This window comes from Orbicella franksi, chromosome 2 (genome assembly GCF_964199315.1).
Source record: "Orbicella franksi chromosome 2, jaOrbFran1.1, whole genome shotgun sequence".
Lineage (NCBI taxonomy): Eukaryota > Metazoa > Cnidaria > Anthozoa > Scleractinia > Merulinidae > Orbicella > Orbicella franksi.
Genome location: NC_138146.1, coordinates 5007012 through 5025481, shown reverse-complemented (window position 1 = coordinate 5025481; position 18470 = coordinate 5007012). Strand labels below are relative to the sequence as shown.

Genomic DNA, 18470 nt, shown 5'->3' with positions numbered 1-18470 from the left:
AGTCATCTGTTTTACTTGTGAACATAGCAAACTAGGCTATTAACTATCTTGTGCAAAAATCACATTCAGAGGGCAATTTCCTTTGTTTTCTCCCCATGTAATATGCCTGAAATGGTTTTAATGCATGAATAATATTATTCAGTGATCACAATTATCAACAGTAACACACAGATGTCCATCGTTTAGAGTTTAGGAGAACAGGCTCTACACAGGCTAAATGAAAACCAACCTCCAGAAGTATGCATTTTCACAAAGGACATGTTCACTTTCAGTTTGATTCACCTTCCCGCAAGTGTATATATAGATCACCTGGAAATAAGAGACAGTATTGTCACATTCCCTTCCTATTGTAACAGACTTTCATGAAAAATACCATGACAATGCAAACATATAAACATGTTTTAGGAAACTGCCCAAAGAAAATATGCACACTGATTGGGGAAAAATCATATTGCTATAAATGCATGAAGAACAGAAAAGTTGTTGTTCATTATTTTCTTTGGGCTAAAAAAAGATAGAAAACATTTCTTAGTGTTTCTATTGAGTTATAGAAATACTTGTGACAGTTTGGGAAAACTCAAAAGAGCTGTCAGAACACAAGTCTATAGCCTCATGTGCCCAGAGCATTTCTTGTTCCCCCAAAATTTCCTACACTCATGTTTCTACGCATTAGAATAGAAACATAGAAATCTAGAGCGAATAATCTAATTGTTTCTATTTAGCATAAATCTGCTAGTCATTCAAAACTTTATCTAAATCCTCTTCACAGGCACTTTGAACATGCCAAGAAGCAGTCGTCATTTTATATATCAACAAGCACACACTGCTACGCTACTCACTATCTATCACAGAATAGATAGTAAGTAGCGTAGCCAATCAGAGAACAGCATTCATGATAGAACGCTAGTAGATTTATGCTAAAACTTAATAGAAACACGGCAAATGCTTTCTATTTCTTAAATGCAAACATGTCACGAAAACGAATGGTCCACACGATAACAAAAAAACCTTGAGGGCCATAAAAAATAACGCTTGCAAACAAAGATCATGTTTCATTGTCGTTGGCATGTGACAAATATGCCCATTAAAGACCATAAATAAAAACTTTGCTTTTCACAGCCGATCGTATTTAACTTCTTTGTTCTTAAATTAAATAAAACAAGCAAATATTTTAGAGAATTATTTCCGTCAGAAGGAATGAGAAACTCGCAGTCTTGTAAACAAAAACTTACCTTCCATAATGCGAGCACGTTTGCAATAATATATAAGCTTATTGTTTAAGTTTCGCTTTCAAGATTACTAGCAACGTATACGCATGTAAGCTTATATGTTAAAATCGCACAGCACAATTTAGAAACAGACGAAAAGGCAAGTTTATAAACAATCAAATAAGCTCATGACTAAGCAAAAAAAAAACAGAGTGAGCTTTTAATTTCGACGAAAACATAAGAACTTACGGAACTATTTTTCCCTGCCCAATGTAAGAAAGCCACGGTGTGGTTATCTCCTTCGAGTTCGAATTCTTCCGTTATTTTGGTGTGATTGTGGACACGTAGCGAACCTTCCGCGCTTCGCCGAACTCTAAATTCATGCAGTTCTTTTAGTTCCTTGTCAAAGTGTGGGTCGGCTCCTCCAAGGTATCGAAATACACCTTCCCGAGTCACTCTTTTCAACGGAATATGCTGTACTGTGTTTTTGAGGTCACGTAGACGGAACGCATCGCAAGTTATTATGGCTAACAACGTCAAAGTTAGCAAGAAACGACACAAGATGTGTCCAACCTGCCAGCAAGACTCCATATTGGACTGATATTTTTGCATTTGTGACTAGTTTTGCTGCATTGCTTGAGCTCCGCACTGTTTATGCTCAGCGGTTTTAGGGTATCATATAATGATTGTTATTGGATTTATAGAGTCCCCCTCTAGCCGAAATCTTTCTTTTGCTCCTGCTTCGAATGCATGGTCGGCCTTCAAGATGAAGCTTAACAGCCAAGTGACTTCCTCGAGGAGAAAAAACCGAAAAGCCCATTTTACCGCACCTTCGAGTGTGAGGAGAAAGCTTATGAGCTCGCCTCTCTCCAAAGAACTGCGCCAGAAGTACAACGTTCGTTCCATGCCCATCAGAAAAGATGATGAGGTCCAAGTCACACGTGGTCATTATAAGAGCCAACAAGTTGGCAAAGTGATTCAAGTTTACCGCAAGAAATGGGTCATCCACATTGAAAGAATCCAGAGGGAGAAGGCTAATGGAGCTACAGTTAGTGTGGGAATTCACCCAAGCAAAGTGGAGATTGTGAAATTGAAGCTGGACAAAGATCGTAAGAAGATTCTCGAGAGGAAGAACCGATCTAAGTTGGCCGAGAAGGGAAAGCACACAGAGGAAGAGGTTCAAGCCATGTCAACAGAATAAGTAAGAAAGATAATATCTCTAAATGTGTAAATACCGATAGTTCCAAGTATAATTTTACTTATTAGGTTATGCAGGTAATGTACCAAGAACTTTTCCTTGTCTTTTAATTAAAGACAGTGGAGAGTCCTTTATACATTAAACACTGGGTTATAAAATGAATCCTAAGAATGGCTCATTTTACAATGGGGGTGCAGATTTTTCAGTCTCCTGTTTCATGCGTTTAGGTTATCGCCTCGTGGATCCACAGCTATGGCAGCTACTTTGACAATGTTATGATGAAATTCTTGATCAAAAACAAGACAGGTGCATGAAAAACAGACATCAATTTGTTAATACTAGCACTGCAGAATTCCGTCTTGTGCCGCTCTTTGTACTGAGATGTACAATCATGTACACCCATAATGTCCGATGGCCATTTTTATAATGCAGGCAGATTAATCGCCTTGGTGAAGTTCAATTCTTAGTTCGGCATTACAGATAGTTTGTCATGATGCATGATCTGTCTTCTGACATTCCTGTTTTCGTATCTGCAGCCCAGGGGGTGGGGGATGGGTTACTCCCCCACAACACCCATACAGGTATGTGCTGCCCAATGCGGTCGTGATTTTGTGACTCCTGGTCTAGAATGAGGTATCCATTTCTGAGACATTTCCTAGTATGGGGTATAATATTTTGATTATTCAAAAGCTCATTAAATTATCAGGAGCCATTTGAAATTATTCATAGAGAATTTGCATACAAAAACTACCTTAATGAACAAATCAAACTGTTGCACCCTGTGTTGTGCACAGTACACTTTGTTTGGCCTGATCTCAAGACTGAAGAAATGCAAACAAGAGAGTGCAGCATTTAATGTAATACATGTAAAATTTGTTAGAATATACTATTTCACCATTGTATTTTGAGAACCTAGTTTTGAAAACATTTTATTCAGATTTTCTTTACTTAGTTCACTCGATTGAGCAAATTAATCAATAGAACTTCTCATCGCAGACAAACATTTCAGTAAAAGTTCCCAAGAAATTGCCGATCACAGCGTTATCTTCCAACAAGGTTGCTGACTTCTGTAGAAGCAGCACCATCGTATCTGGATGTATAGGTCAACCAAATAAGGAATACAACTTTTCAAAACAGCGGGCTATATTGAAATTTACTAAATTTATAGAACGGGATATTAAAATTGACCTATTTTCCCCCCACTGCCCCCGGGTCTTCACCACACCTCATGGAGAGCAACCTCTTGCACAAGGCCTGTCAGAAAATATTTTCAAAGGAGCCGATAAAAGTTTGAACCCCTTGGTTGCAAACATCGAAGGTGCCAACAGTAAAAACCTAGGCTGTCAGAATCTGCCTCTCGTAGGGGTTGCAGATACAAATGGAATGTCCCCTTGTCCTGTCTTGCTTCTACAAATCTCTTTTAACCACTCATGTAATAGTCAACTAATTATTTTTCATCCTTACCATTTGCAGGTGGCTCTGGAGAAATGCTTTAAGCCAGAAGATTAACCTCTTGAATAAACCTCAATAAAATCTTTTGAGACTAAAGGAAGAGTGTGTTGTCTTGTTTTTGTAAATGCATGTACAGCATAAGTGGTTTCAGAGATCTCAAGATTACTTTGGTGTTTGCTTATTTCTACTATCTATTGTGAAAACAAACTACAAGGGACTGCATTATGTACCGGTATTGTCTCATCAAAGTAACTACATGTAATGAAGAAAACATAGGGTAAGCTTGGGTATATATTTCCCATTTGGTGTATAACCTTCAGGAGGAAGTCAAGTGAATTTTACCTTTCCAGTCAACCATCCTCATGTGACCTGAAGAATATTGAGAAATGGTAGAAATTTTGTTGATTTCCTCTCATTAAGGTGCCTCCCTAGAGCATTTGTGAACACCCTCCCTATAGAGTGCAAGTTAGAAAAGGAAACTTAGTTAATTTCTCTTAAACTTTTCCCTGTGGAGATTTACCAGTATGGGTACTGTTAAAATAAGGTTTGTTTTTTGGTTGTTGGGGGGTCAACAGTCTCATCTCATCCCTCATCATGCCTTGCAGGACACCTAAGGCTAACAGTAGATGCTACCTAATGGGGAATAGGGTTGGAATAGAGTCCGCTTGCCTGCATTCTGCCATTTTTGCACCCTACAACCCACTAGCAAGTCTGCTCGCAGGCTAGAAGAAAAAGCCAAGCAAAGAGAAACAAATTTGTTTGTTACCCCTGTAGGATGCAGTTAAAAGTTTTCTGATTTGACGGGCAGAGGTTTCATTAACTTTTTCAGCAGGAAGAAAACTGCTTCTCACAGCCATGCAAAACTTTTTCAACTGGACCTCATATGAGCCCAGTAACCGGGCTTGCTCAGATGCCAGGATTAAATTTTGTTGTTTGTTCAAAAGGAAAATTTTGGCACGGTTAACTTGAAGAAACAAAACCAAAATGAGCCACAAAGTTTGGTTGTAGAAACCAAGATCTTGGTAACCGGGCAGGCCCACCTCATATGAGAACATCAAATTTTTACAAAGGAAATGGTGGGACAAAATTTCAGTAACTGCCAGGGCCAGCCCAGTAAATGGGGCTTGTATGAAGCAGCCCTAAAAGGGAGAAAGCATCTGTCTTGAACGGATGTCAGGTCAGAAGAAAAGTGAACCAAAGCAATGACAACTGTGATACTTCATTGTACAACATTTTGCCAGCTGTAAAACTGTGAAAAGTACTGTACATACCACGTACAATTAAAGTTTAGCTTTTGGCCAGCACAATCTATGTATAGAGGAAGATCACTCAGCTTGGTTTCCTTGGCCCATTCCATGTAAGAAACACATACAAGACTACAATTCATCCAAGTTGAACCATTGGAACAATTCCAGTGTGTATACATATAACTTATTATTTTCTGCTGTTTGCTCTAGAAGGTTAGCCTGTGAACACAGACGGATTTACCGCTTTTGTTTCACATCACCAAAAACAAAAGCTGGAAATCCGTCTGTGTTTGCAGGCTAGCAGCAGTATAGCTGCACAAGTCAAAATCCCCTAAACACAGTGACGTATACTGTCTGTGACACAAGCGCAGGGATCCAGGGGGTGTGAAAATTGTCATCAGTGATACATAATCATTTGTAAAATCTGGATGAGGAGCTAATTTGACTAAAAAGAGCTCGCACTACCTATAAATAAGTGCACCACGCCATTGATGAAGACCTGATGATTTAAACAGTCCCTCTCAGCAGATATCCATAAATTACTGGTACTCCAAGTCCTTTACTGTGCAAGCAAAGTATTTATGCCTTCTAGTGCCTTATCAAATTTGTCAGCAGAAAGCACTAAGACAGTTCTATAAGGCTTTAATTCAGAATCATCAGAAGTCCATCTGCCTGCTACAAGAGTTTCATCAGAGTCTGTGCTGGCTGTGTAACTGAACAATAGTTCACTTTCCTGAAAACAAAAGAAAACACTTATCTATTAGTACAAGGGAGGCATTTAACGACATGGATGCTAAAAAGTCCATTATTCAAACTTTTTAACCAGATCGGTTCTTTTAATCTTTTTAGTTCAATATTTCAACTCATGGCATTACAATAAGCCATTGGTAAGTCTGATCTGTTAAGTTGGCATTCACATGCCTTATAATTTACCACTCCTCCATTAGGTGGGATGTACATCACTTAAAGATTTTGTCATAGAAAATTAGCACAATTAATGTCAGAATAGGTATTATGTCATACATGTTTCAAAACAAGTCCATGCCCCCTTTCTTGAATGAAAATGGTTCAATCTGTACGAAAATGAACTTGCAAGTAAAACACATTTTCATGAAAGCTTTGCATGATGACTCATTTTGACTAACTAATTGTTCAGAAACAGCTTAATTATCAATTGCTGGAAAATAATCTTAAATATTTGCTGCTTTTCCATTATTCCTTGCTGATCATGTTTAATCCCCCCTCTACCCCAAAAAGTGCTTTAAAAATTATGGTACTTTGATTTTTGTTAGCTCTTTGTTCAGCAGGTTGTGTTTTTCAGTCGACAGAATTACTTCTAATAATAATTATTATTATTAGTTAATTAATCTTGATCATTAAGAGCTTGCATCCTTACCTTTAGAAACACTTCATCCTCAACATTAATAAAATTCAGTGCACTCATTGAATCCTTGGTCTTAGCCTTCTTAACCTTTTTCTGTGTTTTTGTCTCAATGTCTTTGTATGTCTTGCATATTATTACAAAATAGGAAAGAGGCATGTCCTGTCCCTAAAATGTGGAAAGAGCACCATGTCAAATTCATAAGTTGTCTTTTATGAAGTCCCTCGCCCAGCAATGCACCACCATCTCAGCTCCCATATTGTAAATAAATGTAAATCAAATGTGACACTGATCATGAGTCCTGAACCCTGGCTACTCATTCAGTCATTTAACATGATTACATCACATTCGTAAGCTCCGACAAGGGAGCACCTCTCATACAAACAGTCCATGAATCGTGTATATACGTAAAGGGTAAGTACATGGAACAAAACTCGTGATACCTTTTTGTGGATCTTCTTTAGTTCAGATCTAAAGGAAAGAAAAGGAGGAATCTTTCAATACCAGCTTTCAATCCAAATGGAAATACAGACAATCAATTGTCAATTGGGTATTAAAAATCATTCTCCAAAATACATAGAACTCCGACCATCATTTCACATTGATGTTTCATGGAGGATGGCCAAGAAATCTACCAGTTGAAGATTTATATAATAATTGCACATATTCTAGTCTACCCACAAGAATTCACTGCTTTTTTGGAGGGATGGCATTCTCATTGCCATTGCCATTCTAGTTTTCTTATAATGAGCTCCATAAGGTCTGTCATAGGTTGACACCTATTCCTTGAAGCAGTCATGTAGCCATGATACAGCTACATACAATAAACACCACACAGTGCTCGACTTTCAGGGAAAAACCTTTGGGCCAACTGGTCCCTAAGTTTCCAGATTTAGTCACCAGCAAAAGTATTTCAATCAGTGAAAAGTGTGAAAAGTTAGTTGCCAGTGAAAAAAATTTGGTTGTATTGGCAGCCCCAGCGGTCACAACATAAAGCTCTGCTGCATTTACACTTTCACTAGTATCAAGAATGTTTGACAAGAACATACCTTGTTGTTTGACATACCTTAATGTTTTGTAAACAGGTACTGCAATCTGCGGTGGAATATTAATAAAACGTTCACTGATGAGAAATCCCACCGAATGCAGTCCTTCCATCACCTCTGTAAATTCTGCAGTGTTTTCTTTGGAAGTAAACTCCCGACATTTATCAACCAACAATTTCTTTAGCTGCCTAACGGCATCATTATCCTGTATAAATAAAAACAGAAAAGTCATTTTGCATTTCTTATTACATGGCTTGTGTTTGTAGCTGATATAAGACCCACTCTTATTGGCTAATTCTAGGGCATTATTCTCCCATAATGCTCACAGGCTGATTATGGGCCTGCAAAGACAAAGCAGAAAGCCATCTGATACAATAAACAACTTATTAACCTCAAATATTTGGTCTTTACTAAAAAATCTCAAACCTCGGCCTTGCCTTATTGACTGAGTGATTGCAAGGTCAATACACAAAGTCTCAGTTTGAGATTTTCCTGTAAAGACCTCACTCTCAGTCAATAATTAATAAATACCGGTAAGTAGTTATTTAATCTTCTACAGTGTATATAGTGACTAAATATGTAAGCCATAAACTAAAATAATTCAGCCCACCTATTAAGAAAGCTTAAAATTTAAGACTAGACTATTTAAAGGTTTCTAACCTGATGTTTTCTAAGGTTCACCACTGTTGTTACTCCAAAGACGTCCTCTTCTGACTCATCATCATCATCATCATTAGTTTTACTTTCACCATTGTTTTCATCATCATCTTCATTATTCACAACCTTTACAATGACAGGATAAATAATCAGCAAAATTATCTTTGACAACTTAGAATTTTTTTTTTTAATCCAAGTAATTATTTTTAATCTAATGTATTTTTTCAACAAAATTATCGCCAGAATCAATATGTAATTATTACTTCACAATATTGATCATGTCATTTTTGTTATTTACTACTAATAAATTATTATTAATAATAATTATTATTAATTACTTACTTTAGTAGAATTGTACTAGTATACTAATGCAAATGCTGTAATCTGATTGGCTGAGCCATTGAACACTATCAGCCATTAGTGTGCAGTGGCTGGAGGTCATCTAGGAAATGGCGCCTTTTTTTTTTTCACTTTCCCAAAGATTTGGAGAAAAATTTTGATGCAAATGGGTAATAGTAAGCCTTAAACAATTAGATTATCCACTCTCGATTTCTATGAGGTGATAGTTGATTCTGCCTAGCTTTGGCCCCATCAACTATCACCTCATAGAAATCTCAAGCTCATAATCTAATTGTTAAATAGTATCTGATACTCAAAGAAAAACCTGACTCCTAAATTCACCAGTACCCACTTACACTTGGTTGGAGAGAGGCACTACAAGAGTCAAGTGTCTTCCCAAGAATTTAAAACAACAACCTTGTCCAAGGCTCAAACCTGGACCACTTCATCCAGAGTCCAGTACACTGGCTAGCTATTAGACCACTGCATTTCCTACATTCATTTAATTATGGGGCACAAGCTACTTAATATTCAATGGCATACCTTAATCACAGTTGACACCTCAGGCTGTGAAATGATGAGATCACTTAGCTTCGATAGATCCACTGCATTCTTTAAGAATAGCTATACAGTAATATAAGTCATAAGACAGTCATACAGTCAGCTCATCCCAAATAATTTAATATATAATTAATATTAATAATGATAATCATTGATGAGATATACTCAAACCTAGCATGTTTACCAATGTTGTTAATTTCACAGTGTAATACCACTGTAGCATTAAAATTACTGGTACCCATTTACACACCTGGGTGGAGAGAGGCATTGTGAGAGTAAAGTGTCTTGGCCAAAAACACAACACATTCTACATAGACCTGCATTTGATTTCATCAGTAAAGTCACATGTCCACGGCCAGGGCTTGAAACCAAGCCACTTGATCTGGAGTTGAGCACACTGACCATGAAGCCAAGTCCAGGAACTGTCTAGCATTAAATTAGCTCACCTGCTGTAAGAGACACCTTATGCCGCTGAAGTCTTCTTCTGTTGGAGGAAATGCTTCAAATTCCACAGGAATCTCCTGCAACAATAATAAAAGGGAATGAACAATATTGAACTTTGGAAGTGAAGAATGATCATCGCAGTGAATTTTCCAATTTAAGCAATTGGAAAGAAGAAGCCTGAAAAAATCAGGGCTTCAACGGGATTCGTTGATTCTTCACATCAATAATGAACTTTGTGTACATCCCTTTCTAGTTCTCCCCATGGATGGGTTTTCAGTTTCAGCCCTCCCCCCATCCACATGCACGCATATACACCCCACCACAGGTGGTCCAAGCTCAGATGTGAGGAGTTATAAATTATTTTTGTTATCTTATGAGAATATTTAGCAAAATGTGGCATATACAGCCAACATGTACCATTAAATAAAGACCAAGTTTGAATAGGCAAAACATGGCTCTTGCCTTGCAGCATATGGAGGTATTGTGTTACAACGGTTTGAATTTACAAAGATTTGTATGGGGAAAATGGTAATCGACATTATAGCTGAAATTGTGATATTTTGGCAATAAAATTGACTCACATCAATGCCTTGTTGTCTTTTCTATTGTCATCTCACTTCTCAGTTTGATTTGAAGCTTTTTAAGTGAGTTATGGATTTTGGGTTTTCCACTCTAGGAAGAAGTACAGGCTTGACACTATATTCTGGGTTGCCTGCCACTTGAAGTGAAAAAAAGAAAAAAAACAGTTGAAAGCATGCCAACCACCCCAATTCCTACGCAGAATAATATTTGCGGGTTAAATGCCCCCTTTCAGCTGAATTCAAAGCCAAGTTCATCTCCATAGCGTACCCTACAAAGCTCTGAATCTTACCCAGCTAGCCATCCAGAGCCAGTAATTATGCTGTCAGGACCCACCATGGACACATTCATAGCCAGAGCTGAATGCCGGGCGAACAAATTGACACTGACCAGGGAAAGGAAGCGCACAGTTCTCAACAGGCAATGTTCTTTGCTCCACTGTTAAAACACGATCTGTCAGCACCATCATACAGAAAACTTACTTCAAATAATGTTATAACTTCTTTGCTACCAAAAAGTGGACAGTTAAAAGACCAAATTTGATTTTAAAAAATCGCATTGAGAACTGTGCATTCCCATTTGTCAGCCGTATATGTCACGTTTTACTGAACATTCGCATAAAGATACAAAAATTAATAGCTCCTCACATCGTGAGCTTGGGCTGCCTGTGTCACCACCCGTCCTGTTTAACTTCATACTTTTCTTTATCATTTTTGGCTTTTGAGCCCTCCCACCCTCGCCTACCGTGTCAACCGCATTTTCTAAAGATATGTTGAGCTTTCTAATGTAAGCTTATGTAGTTCCATATGTATTGCAAAATTTCTATTAAGCTTAATGAGACATTCCATTTTTTATCCACACACCCCCTATGGAAGGCAACGTCTGACACAGTGCCTGTCGGAATATTTATTCAAAGAAGCCAACAAAATTTTAAACCCCTCGGATGCAAACTCCAAAGGTTCCGACAACAAAAACTAAAGTGTCAGAATCTACTCTTCCATAGGGGGGTGCAGATAAAAAATGGAACGTCCCAATGAGCATAGCTCTTGAGCCCACCCACCCCCGCCCACCTTTTTAACCGCATTTTCTAAGGATATGTTGAGCTTTCCAATGTATGTAGTGCCACATCATATGTATTGCAGGTTATAGCGAGTTTTGCCCATAACAAGTTTCGCCCACATCGTTTCGCCCAGAACGTGAATGGTTTCGCCCAGAAGTAAAACGTCTACAATCTAACTCAAAAAACGTCAACCTAAACGTGCGTATGCACAGAATGAAGGTTTTGAAACGAACACGTTATCACTTTCACTGTTGAAACGAACAAGTTATCACTTTCACTGTTGAAACGAACAAGTTATCACTTTCACTGTTGAAACGAACAAGTTATCACTTTCACTGTTGAAACGAACAAGTTATCACTTTCACTGTTGAAACGTACACGAAAGATAAGTTACGAATACGGATTCGCGAATACTAAAGAGAGGAATCGAGAGTTTTTAAAGATTGTATTTCTGACATAGGTAATGGCAACATATATTTTGAAATGAGATTAAAACTAGTATAGTTCATGAGTGCGCGCGCGTGGAATAGCTTACTCCGACAAAGCGTGCGGTATGGAAAAGGAAATTAGAGGCCTGGGAGTTTTCCCACGTATGAACAGAAAACAAAATTCGTCTGGGCGACTGTGTCTGTCTGGGCGAAACCATTCTCGTTCTGGGCGAATTCTGAATAATATCTGAGTCTCGGTCTGGACGAATCGAGTTTGGCTGGGCGAAACCATTCTCGTTCTGGGCGAAGCGCCTCATGGGCGAAACTCGTTATGGGCGAAACCCGCGGTTACCGTATTGCAAAATTGATATTAAAGCTTAATGAGCATAGCTACACCATTGCCTCCACGTGTGAATTGAGGTAAATGTGAATGCATGTGTGTGCAAGCAAACACGTAAAATCTGCAATCATCTGCAATCCTCAAATCAGCTCCAATGCAAGTGCACGTGTTTTTCCGTTAGCTTCATGGAAACCGCACAAGAACACGGAGATCGAACAAGTCTATAAGAGTAATAAATTCGCACCATATTCTCGTCAAAGCTTTCATCAGATGCGTCTGTATTTGCCTCTGAAGATGAGTCATCGTTGCTTTCTTGATCGCTATTATCTTGCCTCCTTTTCTCGCCTTTTTGCAATGCTTGACTTTCTGCCTCGTCAGAATCCGAATCCGCCATCTTGAATTATCTCGCTCGCCCCATTCCTCACTCCAAAAGTAGAAAGAACAAAATGGCGGGCGACAGTTGAGCTGCAGCCGAAAAGATTGTCATGCTTGTAAAAGCATATTTTGGAAGGTTTGGAAAAGTCTGTCAACATGACCGCTGAGGGTGTTGTAGAAAGCCCGCAACTCAGACTATCAAGAGGTAAAACAGTACAGAAAGTGGCAAAAAAGCGCTAAATAATGTCGGAAGCCCATTTTGTTTTTACTTTTTCCTTAATTATCAACTTAAGTTTGTGTCTTTTTTTTTTTGTTTTTGCCGTAGTTACGTCTGTAAATGATGAAGATTATGCTTCTCTTCATTGGCCGAAGCTAGAAGGTGCAATTAAATTAATATTACAACAGAATCCTGGCGAATTTATTCCGATTTCGTACGAAGAAATGTACAGGTAAGCTACAACCCCGACTCATAGATCTCAATAAGTAATTTATATTTAACTTTATTTATTAAAGTTTCCAAGGGTATATTATTTCGTGACAACTGTTTTTCTTCAGTGGTGTGTTTTTTCATACATATCGTCATAAGTAGGCTTTTGTACATTATGCTAGCATTTTTTGAGCATTTTAGTGAGGCAAAAGCATTAAGCATTATATTCGAGCATTTTAGTGGCATTTTCTCGGAAAATTAATTGTTTCCCACGTCCAGAAAATAAAATAAAATTTATTTTTACGAGAAAATGAGGACTTAATTTGAAATTGAAAAAAATTCAAAATGCCACCCTAATACAGCTGAGTGGAGACTGAGGAGAGGTCAGCAGCAGTCAAATCAAATTAAAAGATCATTCAGAGAATTATCTTTTTGGTGTATTAAAACTATTTAAAACGTTGCGTTATACTACACATGAGTTTTTTTTTTTTTTTTAAGCACCCTGAGCTGTTAGTTGTGTCAAAACGTTAAAATTATTAAAATTTAAGAAACCCTACATGTATGAGCATTAACCGAGTATTTTAATGACTTTTTAGGCAGAGACCGAGCATTTTAGTGGGGAAAATGGAACATTAAGGTGGAGCATTTTAGTGGGAAAATAAAAGCATAATATACAAAAGCCTAGTCATAAGTGATCTCAATGGGCCATTACTTTTCTGGGGAGGTACAGTTCAAAGCTCCTCAATAGGGGGTGGGGGTATTAAATGGAATGGCCCAATTTATTGCATGCAATGAACTAATGTTGTTTAACAGCTGTGCATGTTTTTAAAAACTTTGCCAAAGCAAACCAATCCATGGTTTGTCTTAGCCATAGTTTTTGAAGGGGAATGGTTATGAAGCCCGGCAAACATCAAAGGAGCACACAAAGAGGCCAAGTTATTTGTTGGAAGGTCCACAACCGTGCATAATCTTTTGTTTTGAGCTCTTACACTATTTGTTAGTTCCTCATTACAGAGCAAACAACTATTGTGTTTTGTGCATGATCAAGGCCGAAAAAGCGAACAAAAACATTACAACAAGGTTTTATAACCATTCCCCTCTATTAACTATGTCTTAGCAGATGTTTGCCAGGGAGGAGTGGGTAGTAAGCCAAAAGAACATCTGACGTATACGTGCAAAATGAGCATGCGTCATAATTCAGTGACGCATTCTCATGGCACAAGAGAAATAAGCTTAAGTTTGCCTTCCCAGAAATACTCCATTGTCCTCCTGGTTCCTACTGACCCCTGTTACCATCTGTAAGTATAACCAGACACAGAGCAGCACAACACTGAGGGATAGTAATTGTTACTGAGTTTAGGAAAATCAATATTTAGATCTTGGATCTCAGTCTTAGAGTAAATAAACAAGGCTGTGAAGCAGACTTTGTTTACACATTTTTTCTTTACTGGTAAATATTTTTATTTAACAACTGCATCGCTAAAATGGAGGTTGGGTGCCTGAGACATCCAGGAGTGTCCACTATTGGCAGTCAGCTCCTAGATGAAGACTGCTACCATGGCTGGCAAATCCTGGCAACCCAGCCATGAGCTCCTACACAGTAAGAGGAACAGGCACCCATCACACTGTTGGAACAGTGGAAAGAGGGAGGGAAAGGGGTGGGAGGGGAACTGCCTGAGCAATGAGCTGCCGCACTACAAAAAATGCCAGAAAACGCCTCCTGTGCATACGCCAGGCTACAATCCATGAGCACCTGGAATTCTGACACATACACATATTTGTCGACACCACTGACTACCAGGGGAATGCAAGTGCTTTTTGTTGTTAACTCCATTAAATTGCATTTAACTGCATTTTGCTTTCTTGACTACTTAGCACTGTGTACAAGTGTGTGTGCCAACAATATGCCGATAAAATGTACTGCAACCTTATTGAACTTGTAACTTCCTATCTCAAACGTGTTGCAGAAGAACTACAGGTAAATAACTGTTTACAAGTGTAATCAACATTATAATTATATCTCTCAGTTAGTACATGCACTGTGATTGGTCAAGTTAGCTGGCTGTATTCTACTGTTCAGCCCGCTAAAATTTAAAGCTGCTTTTGTTTGCCAAAATGTTTCGTGATTTATTGCCAAGTGTTCTTAACTTTTTTAGCAAGTAAAAGTTTAAAACTTTCTTTTACTTCTGAAATTGTATATTAAAACCTGCTAAGGACTTAAGAGTCACTTAACAACGATTTCAAATTGAGTCGTTTTGCTTTCAACATTCATCAGAAATTTAAAACAGTTTTGCACGAATAGAAATAACTATTGTTCCCGAATCCCGCAGACACACAGTAAAAATATAATAAATATATTACTAACCTCGTCTTCTTGCTCAGTACTGTAAGTTATGGATCCTCATTTGATGGGAAAAAATGCAGTCCATGACTTACAGTACAGTAGACTTATTAGTATTTGCCAAATGACTAGCTGTTCAAAATAAATATTTATATTGTGAAACTAAGTGAAGCCACTTTTACATTACATTCATTGAGACACTGGCCAGGGTCAATTATCTTATTTGAAATATCAGTATTTTCTTTTTTCAAGCAAAAGCTACATGTGTTAATAACAAGTGAGAAAAAACTGACAAAGAGATAGCAACAAAAATAAAAGAGCTCTCTCTTCTGACAACTAATCTAACCCAGGGTTTAGAGGTTGGCTAGACCTAACAGACGACCTCAAATTGTAACTGAGAAATTATTTACTGATCAAAACATGTTTCTTTTAGCAACTGATGTAGCATGTTATCTGCTATCAACAGAAATCCATTATAGAATCACCTGATGTGTTTACCATCATGATCATGTGTAATAGAAGTGTGTTGCTCCCCTCTTTGGAAAACCAAAAACAGGTGCCCTCTGAAAATCTCAGAAGCAAAAAGTTCTTCAATAATAGTACCAGAAGTTTTTCTATGATTAGAGCCCCTTCACAAAGCTAGGTCCTCTAAGATCTATCCCAGCATGGTCCAGTACCCCAAAAGGTCCCTATGTAACCCACCAGTGTCCCTTACCATACCCAAGTCCTGTACTCTCAATGTCCCCTTATCAATCAGGGCCTTTTCTACAACAGAGCCCTACTGTTAAACTGCTAGTAAATCCGCTTATAAGTGTACAATTTAAAATGTTCCAAATCTACAGTGTTATTTTGCTTGTTGGAATTCTTAGATGACACCAGCAGAAGCTTATCTTGAGAAGTTTAACTTTGCAATGGCACAATTCTTTCAAGCAGTTAGTGGCATAGTGGCCATCTTCAGCTACATGGTAAGGACAGGTCTTTCTAGATAGACAAACTGAAGGTAGAAAATACTTTAGTGTTGAAGTGATATATCAAACATGAAAAACCGTGTTTGACCACTTTTCCAAAAACTGAGAGAGAGTTGAAAATACGAGTCTTGAGTGTTTGATATATCTTCTCAATCAAAATTTAAATTAAGGAGAAAATGGAGAAAGAAAATCGTAAAAATCTATGCTAATAAAGATCAGATATCCAAACATCGTCACGGTCATGATTTCCTTTGTCTAAACATGATGAATTATTAATGAGTTTGAGAAGCACATTTTGTAGCCAAGGGTGTGTAAAATTGGAATAGACAGCAGTTTGCATTCTAGTACAATCTTCATTGTCTCATATCATTCCATTGTGAACAAGAACTGACATTACAGCATGTTTTCTGAAATTTCATAAACCTGACCAACATGACATTCCATATTTCATGGCATGCATTAAATTTTTAGCAGGGTAATGAAACAGAATTCTACCTGCAGTTGTTATGTACCTTTGTACCAGTTAAAGCCTGCTGTAAGGATTTGATTCAGTACCCTCCTTCCATTAAGTTCCTCCTTTCTAATAAGCACTACTATTGAATGCCATATTTGCAATAGGCACCCCTATTCCATTTAGTATGCTGTGGTGATGGTGACATTCCAGACACAAACATGATGGCATGAATGAATTATGAAATTTGCTTTCTTATCTGAACGTAATGTTTAATGTTCTGACTATCAAAGCCCCTACTGTTGTTTTTCATTCAAGTATTGTTGGTACCCCATAATTTCAGGTATATACATTTAAAAAATACATGTAATGTGCTTTTATTACAGAACCCTGTCCCTGATAAGTTCCCTTCTCTCCAATAATCACCCTACTTTAAGCTACCAAAAGTACATTCATTTGGCACCCTAGGTGCTAAATGAATCATTCCTATCAGTAAAACAATTAAAATTTTGTTTTTTATTATTTCCAAACATTTTCCTGCAGAACCGATTTTATGTTACACCAAAGCTTCACACTGATTTGAAGACAGAACTGTGGAAACTCTTCACAAATCTTGTTGCTGACAATACATTACTCTTTGGTAAGTTTCAATGCTCTTTGACCCCACAGGTTGACCAATATATCATTTCTCTGTAAAGTATGTAGAACCTCTTTTTAAGTTTGCATATGCTGCCTGAGCTGCCCCAGAGACTTAACAGACATGATTAACAGACACCTGTTAGAAACATAACAAAATAAATGGTCAACTCAATTTAAACAAAACTTGTTTTCTCTGCATGGAAATTTACAAGCTTGAAAAGTAGGATTTCAATCATCTCTGAAATTTTGAAAACTGTGCTCTATTTGGCCTAAACCTATCCCTTTTTTTTTTTCAGAAGCTTTTTTTTTTTACTATAATAACTGTAAGTTATTGTTTGCAAACATTTCTCCAGTACAAGGCTTTGAAGACATTGTTACATGTAGTCAGTTTCTTTTCTTTTGTCAGCTGCATGACTGGTATTTCTATGAGGAAAATTTGACAGTTAATTACTCAAAAGAGCTTTGTTCCTTTACAGAAGTGATCGAGCAGGTGTCGTCCAGGCCATTTGGGGTGGACCCACAGGTCATGATGTCCATTATCAAAGGACTCTACTCACTGAAACCAGGTTTGTATACTGTGTTACTGAAATCTGGAAGTTGTGGTTGACTGGTTAGTACACTGGACTCAGATCAAGTGGTCCAACTTTGAACCCTGGCTGGGACAAGACACTTAACTCTCACTGTGCCTCTCTCCACCCAGGTGTACAAATGGGTACCAGTGTGTTGAATGCTGGGGATAACACTGCAATGGACTTAGCATCCCATTTGGCAGGGACTAGAAATGCTCTTAGTTGTTTCAAGTGCATGAATGGAAACCATAGGAGCCCAGTGGGCTGCTAGACTCTTCTGTAGACTTTACCTTACTGAAATCCCCAGCTTCAAACTGAACTCAAGAGATCTTTTTCGACTCTCTAAATTTTGTGATTAGAACTGCAAGTAGTGCACTCACTCTTTGCTTGTATATCTCTGGCAAGGGGGGTTGCAGGGAATTTGCAAAGGAGGTCCAAGATAGGGCCCAAATTGGCTGGCAGATGTGGCCAGTGGGGTTCACATTCTCTAGGACACCAAAGATGATAAGCCATTTCACCCCACTGGTCCCTTGAGCTGAAATGAATGAACCAAAGTTTGTCTAAATTTATTTGTAATCACGAGGAGAAAATCTTCTGTGACATATTTGACATGTTTGACTTGTTTCACACTGAACATGCTGCCAAAATGATGTGACACAGGGAAAATAGAAAAACCCCATTGATTTTGCACTTGTTTTACAGAAATGACAGTTAAACTGATTTCCTTTTGCTCAATTTTTGGGGCTTATTTGCCACCCTT

The 18470-nt window shown here is 38.0% G+C and overlaps 4 protein-coding genes across 4 annotated transcripts in view; 2 read left to right on the top strand and 2 right to left on the bottom strand.

Moving 5' to 3' along the window:
• Positions 1-1868, bottom strand: part of LOC145477872 (VPS10 domain-containing receptor SorCS1-like) — a 47577-nt gene extending 45709 nt beyond the window's left edge. The window contains exons 1-2 of the mRNA XM_081455731.1: positions 1458-1868; positions 230-309 (exon numbers count right to left, since the gene is read on the bottom strand). Coding sequence (XP_081311857.1) covers positions 230-309; positions 1458-1820 — 443 coding nt within the window. The 5' untranslated portion in view covers positions 1821-1868. The remainder of the gene's footprint in view (positions 1-229; positions 310-1457) is intronic.
• Positions 1869-1925: 57 nt separating this feature from the next.
• Positions 1926-3968, top strand: LOC145479866 (large ribosomal subunit protein uL24-like). The gene is made up of 2 exons (XM_081458340.1): positions 1926-2409; positions 3880-3968. Exon 1 carries the CDS (start codon positions 1975-1977, stop codon positions 2407-2409), a length of 435 nt encoding a protein of 144 aa, XP_081314466.1. The 5' UTR covers positions 1926-1974; the 3' UTR covers positions 3880-3968.
• Positions 3969-4074: 106 nt separating this feature from the next.
• Positions 4075-12382, bottom strand: LOC145477920 (BRCA2 and CDKN1A-interacting protein-like). The gene is made up of 8 exons (XM_081455797.1): positions 12185-12382; positions 9536-9610; positions 9072-9152; positions 8193-8315; positions 7553-7737; positions 6930-6957; positions 6502-6654; positions 4075-5838 (listed from the first exon to the last, which is right to left on the bottom strand). Exons 1-8 carry the CDS (start codon positions 12332-12334, stop codon positions 5665-5667), a joined length of 969 nt encoding a protein of 322 aa, XP_081311923.1. The 5' UTR covers positions 12335-12382; the 3' UTR covers positions 4075-5664.
• A 61-nt stretch (positions 12383-12443) lies between these two features.
• Positions 12444-18470, top strand: part of LOC145479860 (CDK2-associated and cullin domain-containing protein 1-like) — a 7861-nt gene continuing 1834 nt past the window's right edge. The window contains exons 1-6 of the mRNA XM_081458332.1: positions 12444-12520; positions 12641-12764; positions 14618-14720; positions 15953-16048; positions 17046-17142; positions 17618-17707. Coding sequence (XP_081314458.1) covers positions 12472-12520; positions 12641-12764; positions 14618-14720; positions 15953-16048; positions 17046-17142; positions 17618-17707 — 559 coding nt within the window. The 5' untranslated portion in view covers positions 12444-12471. The remainder of the gene's footprint in view (positions 12521-12640; positions 12765-14617; positions 14721-15952; positions 16049-17045; positions 17143-17617; positions 17708-18470) is intronic.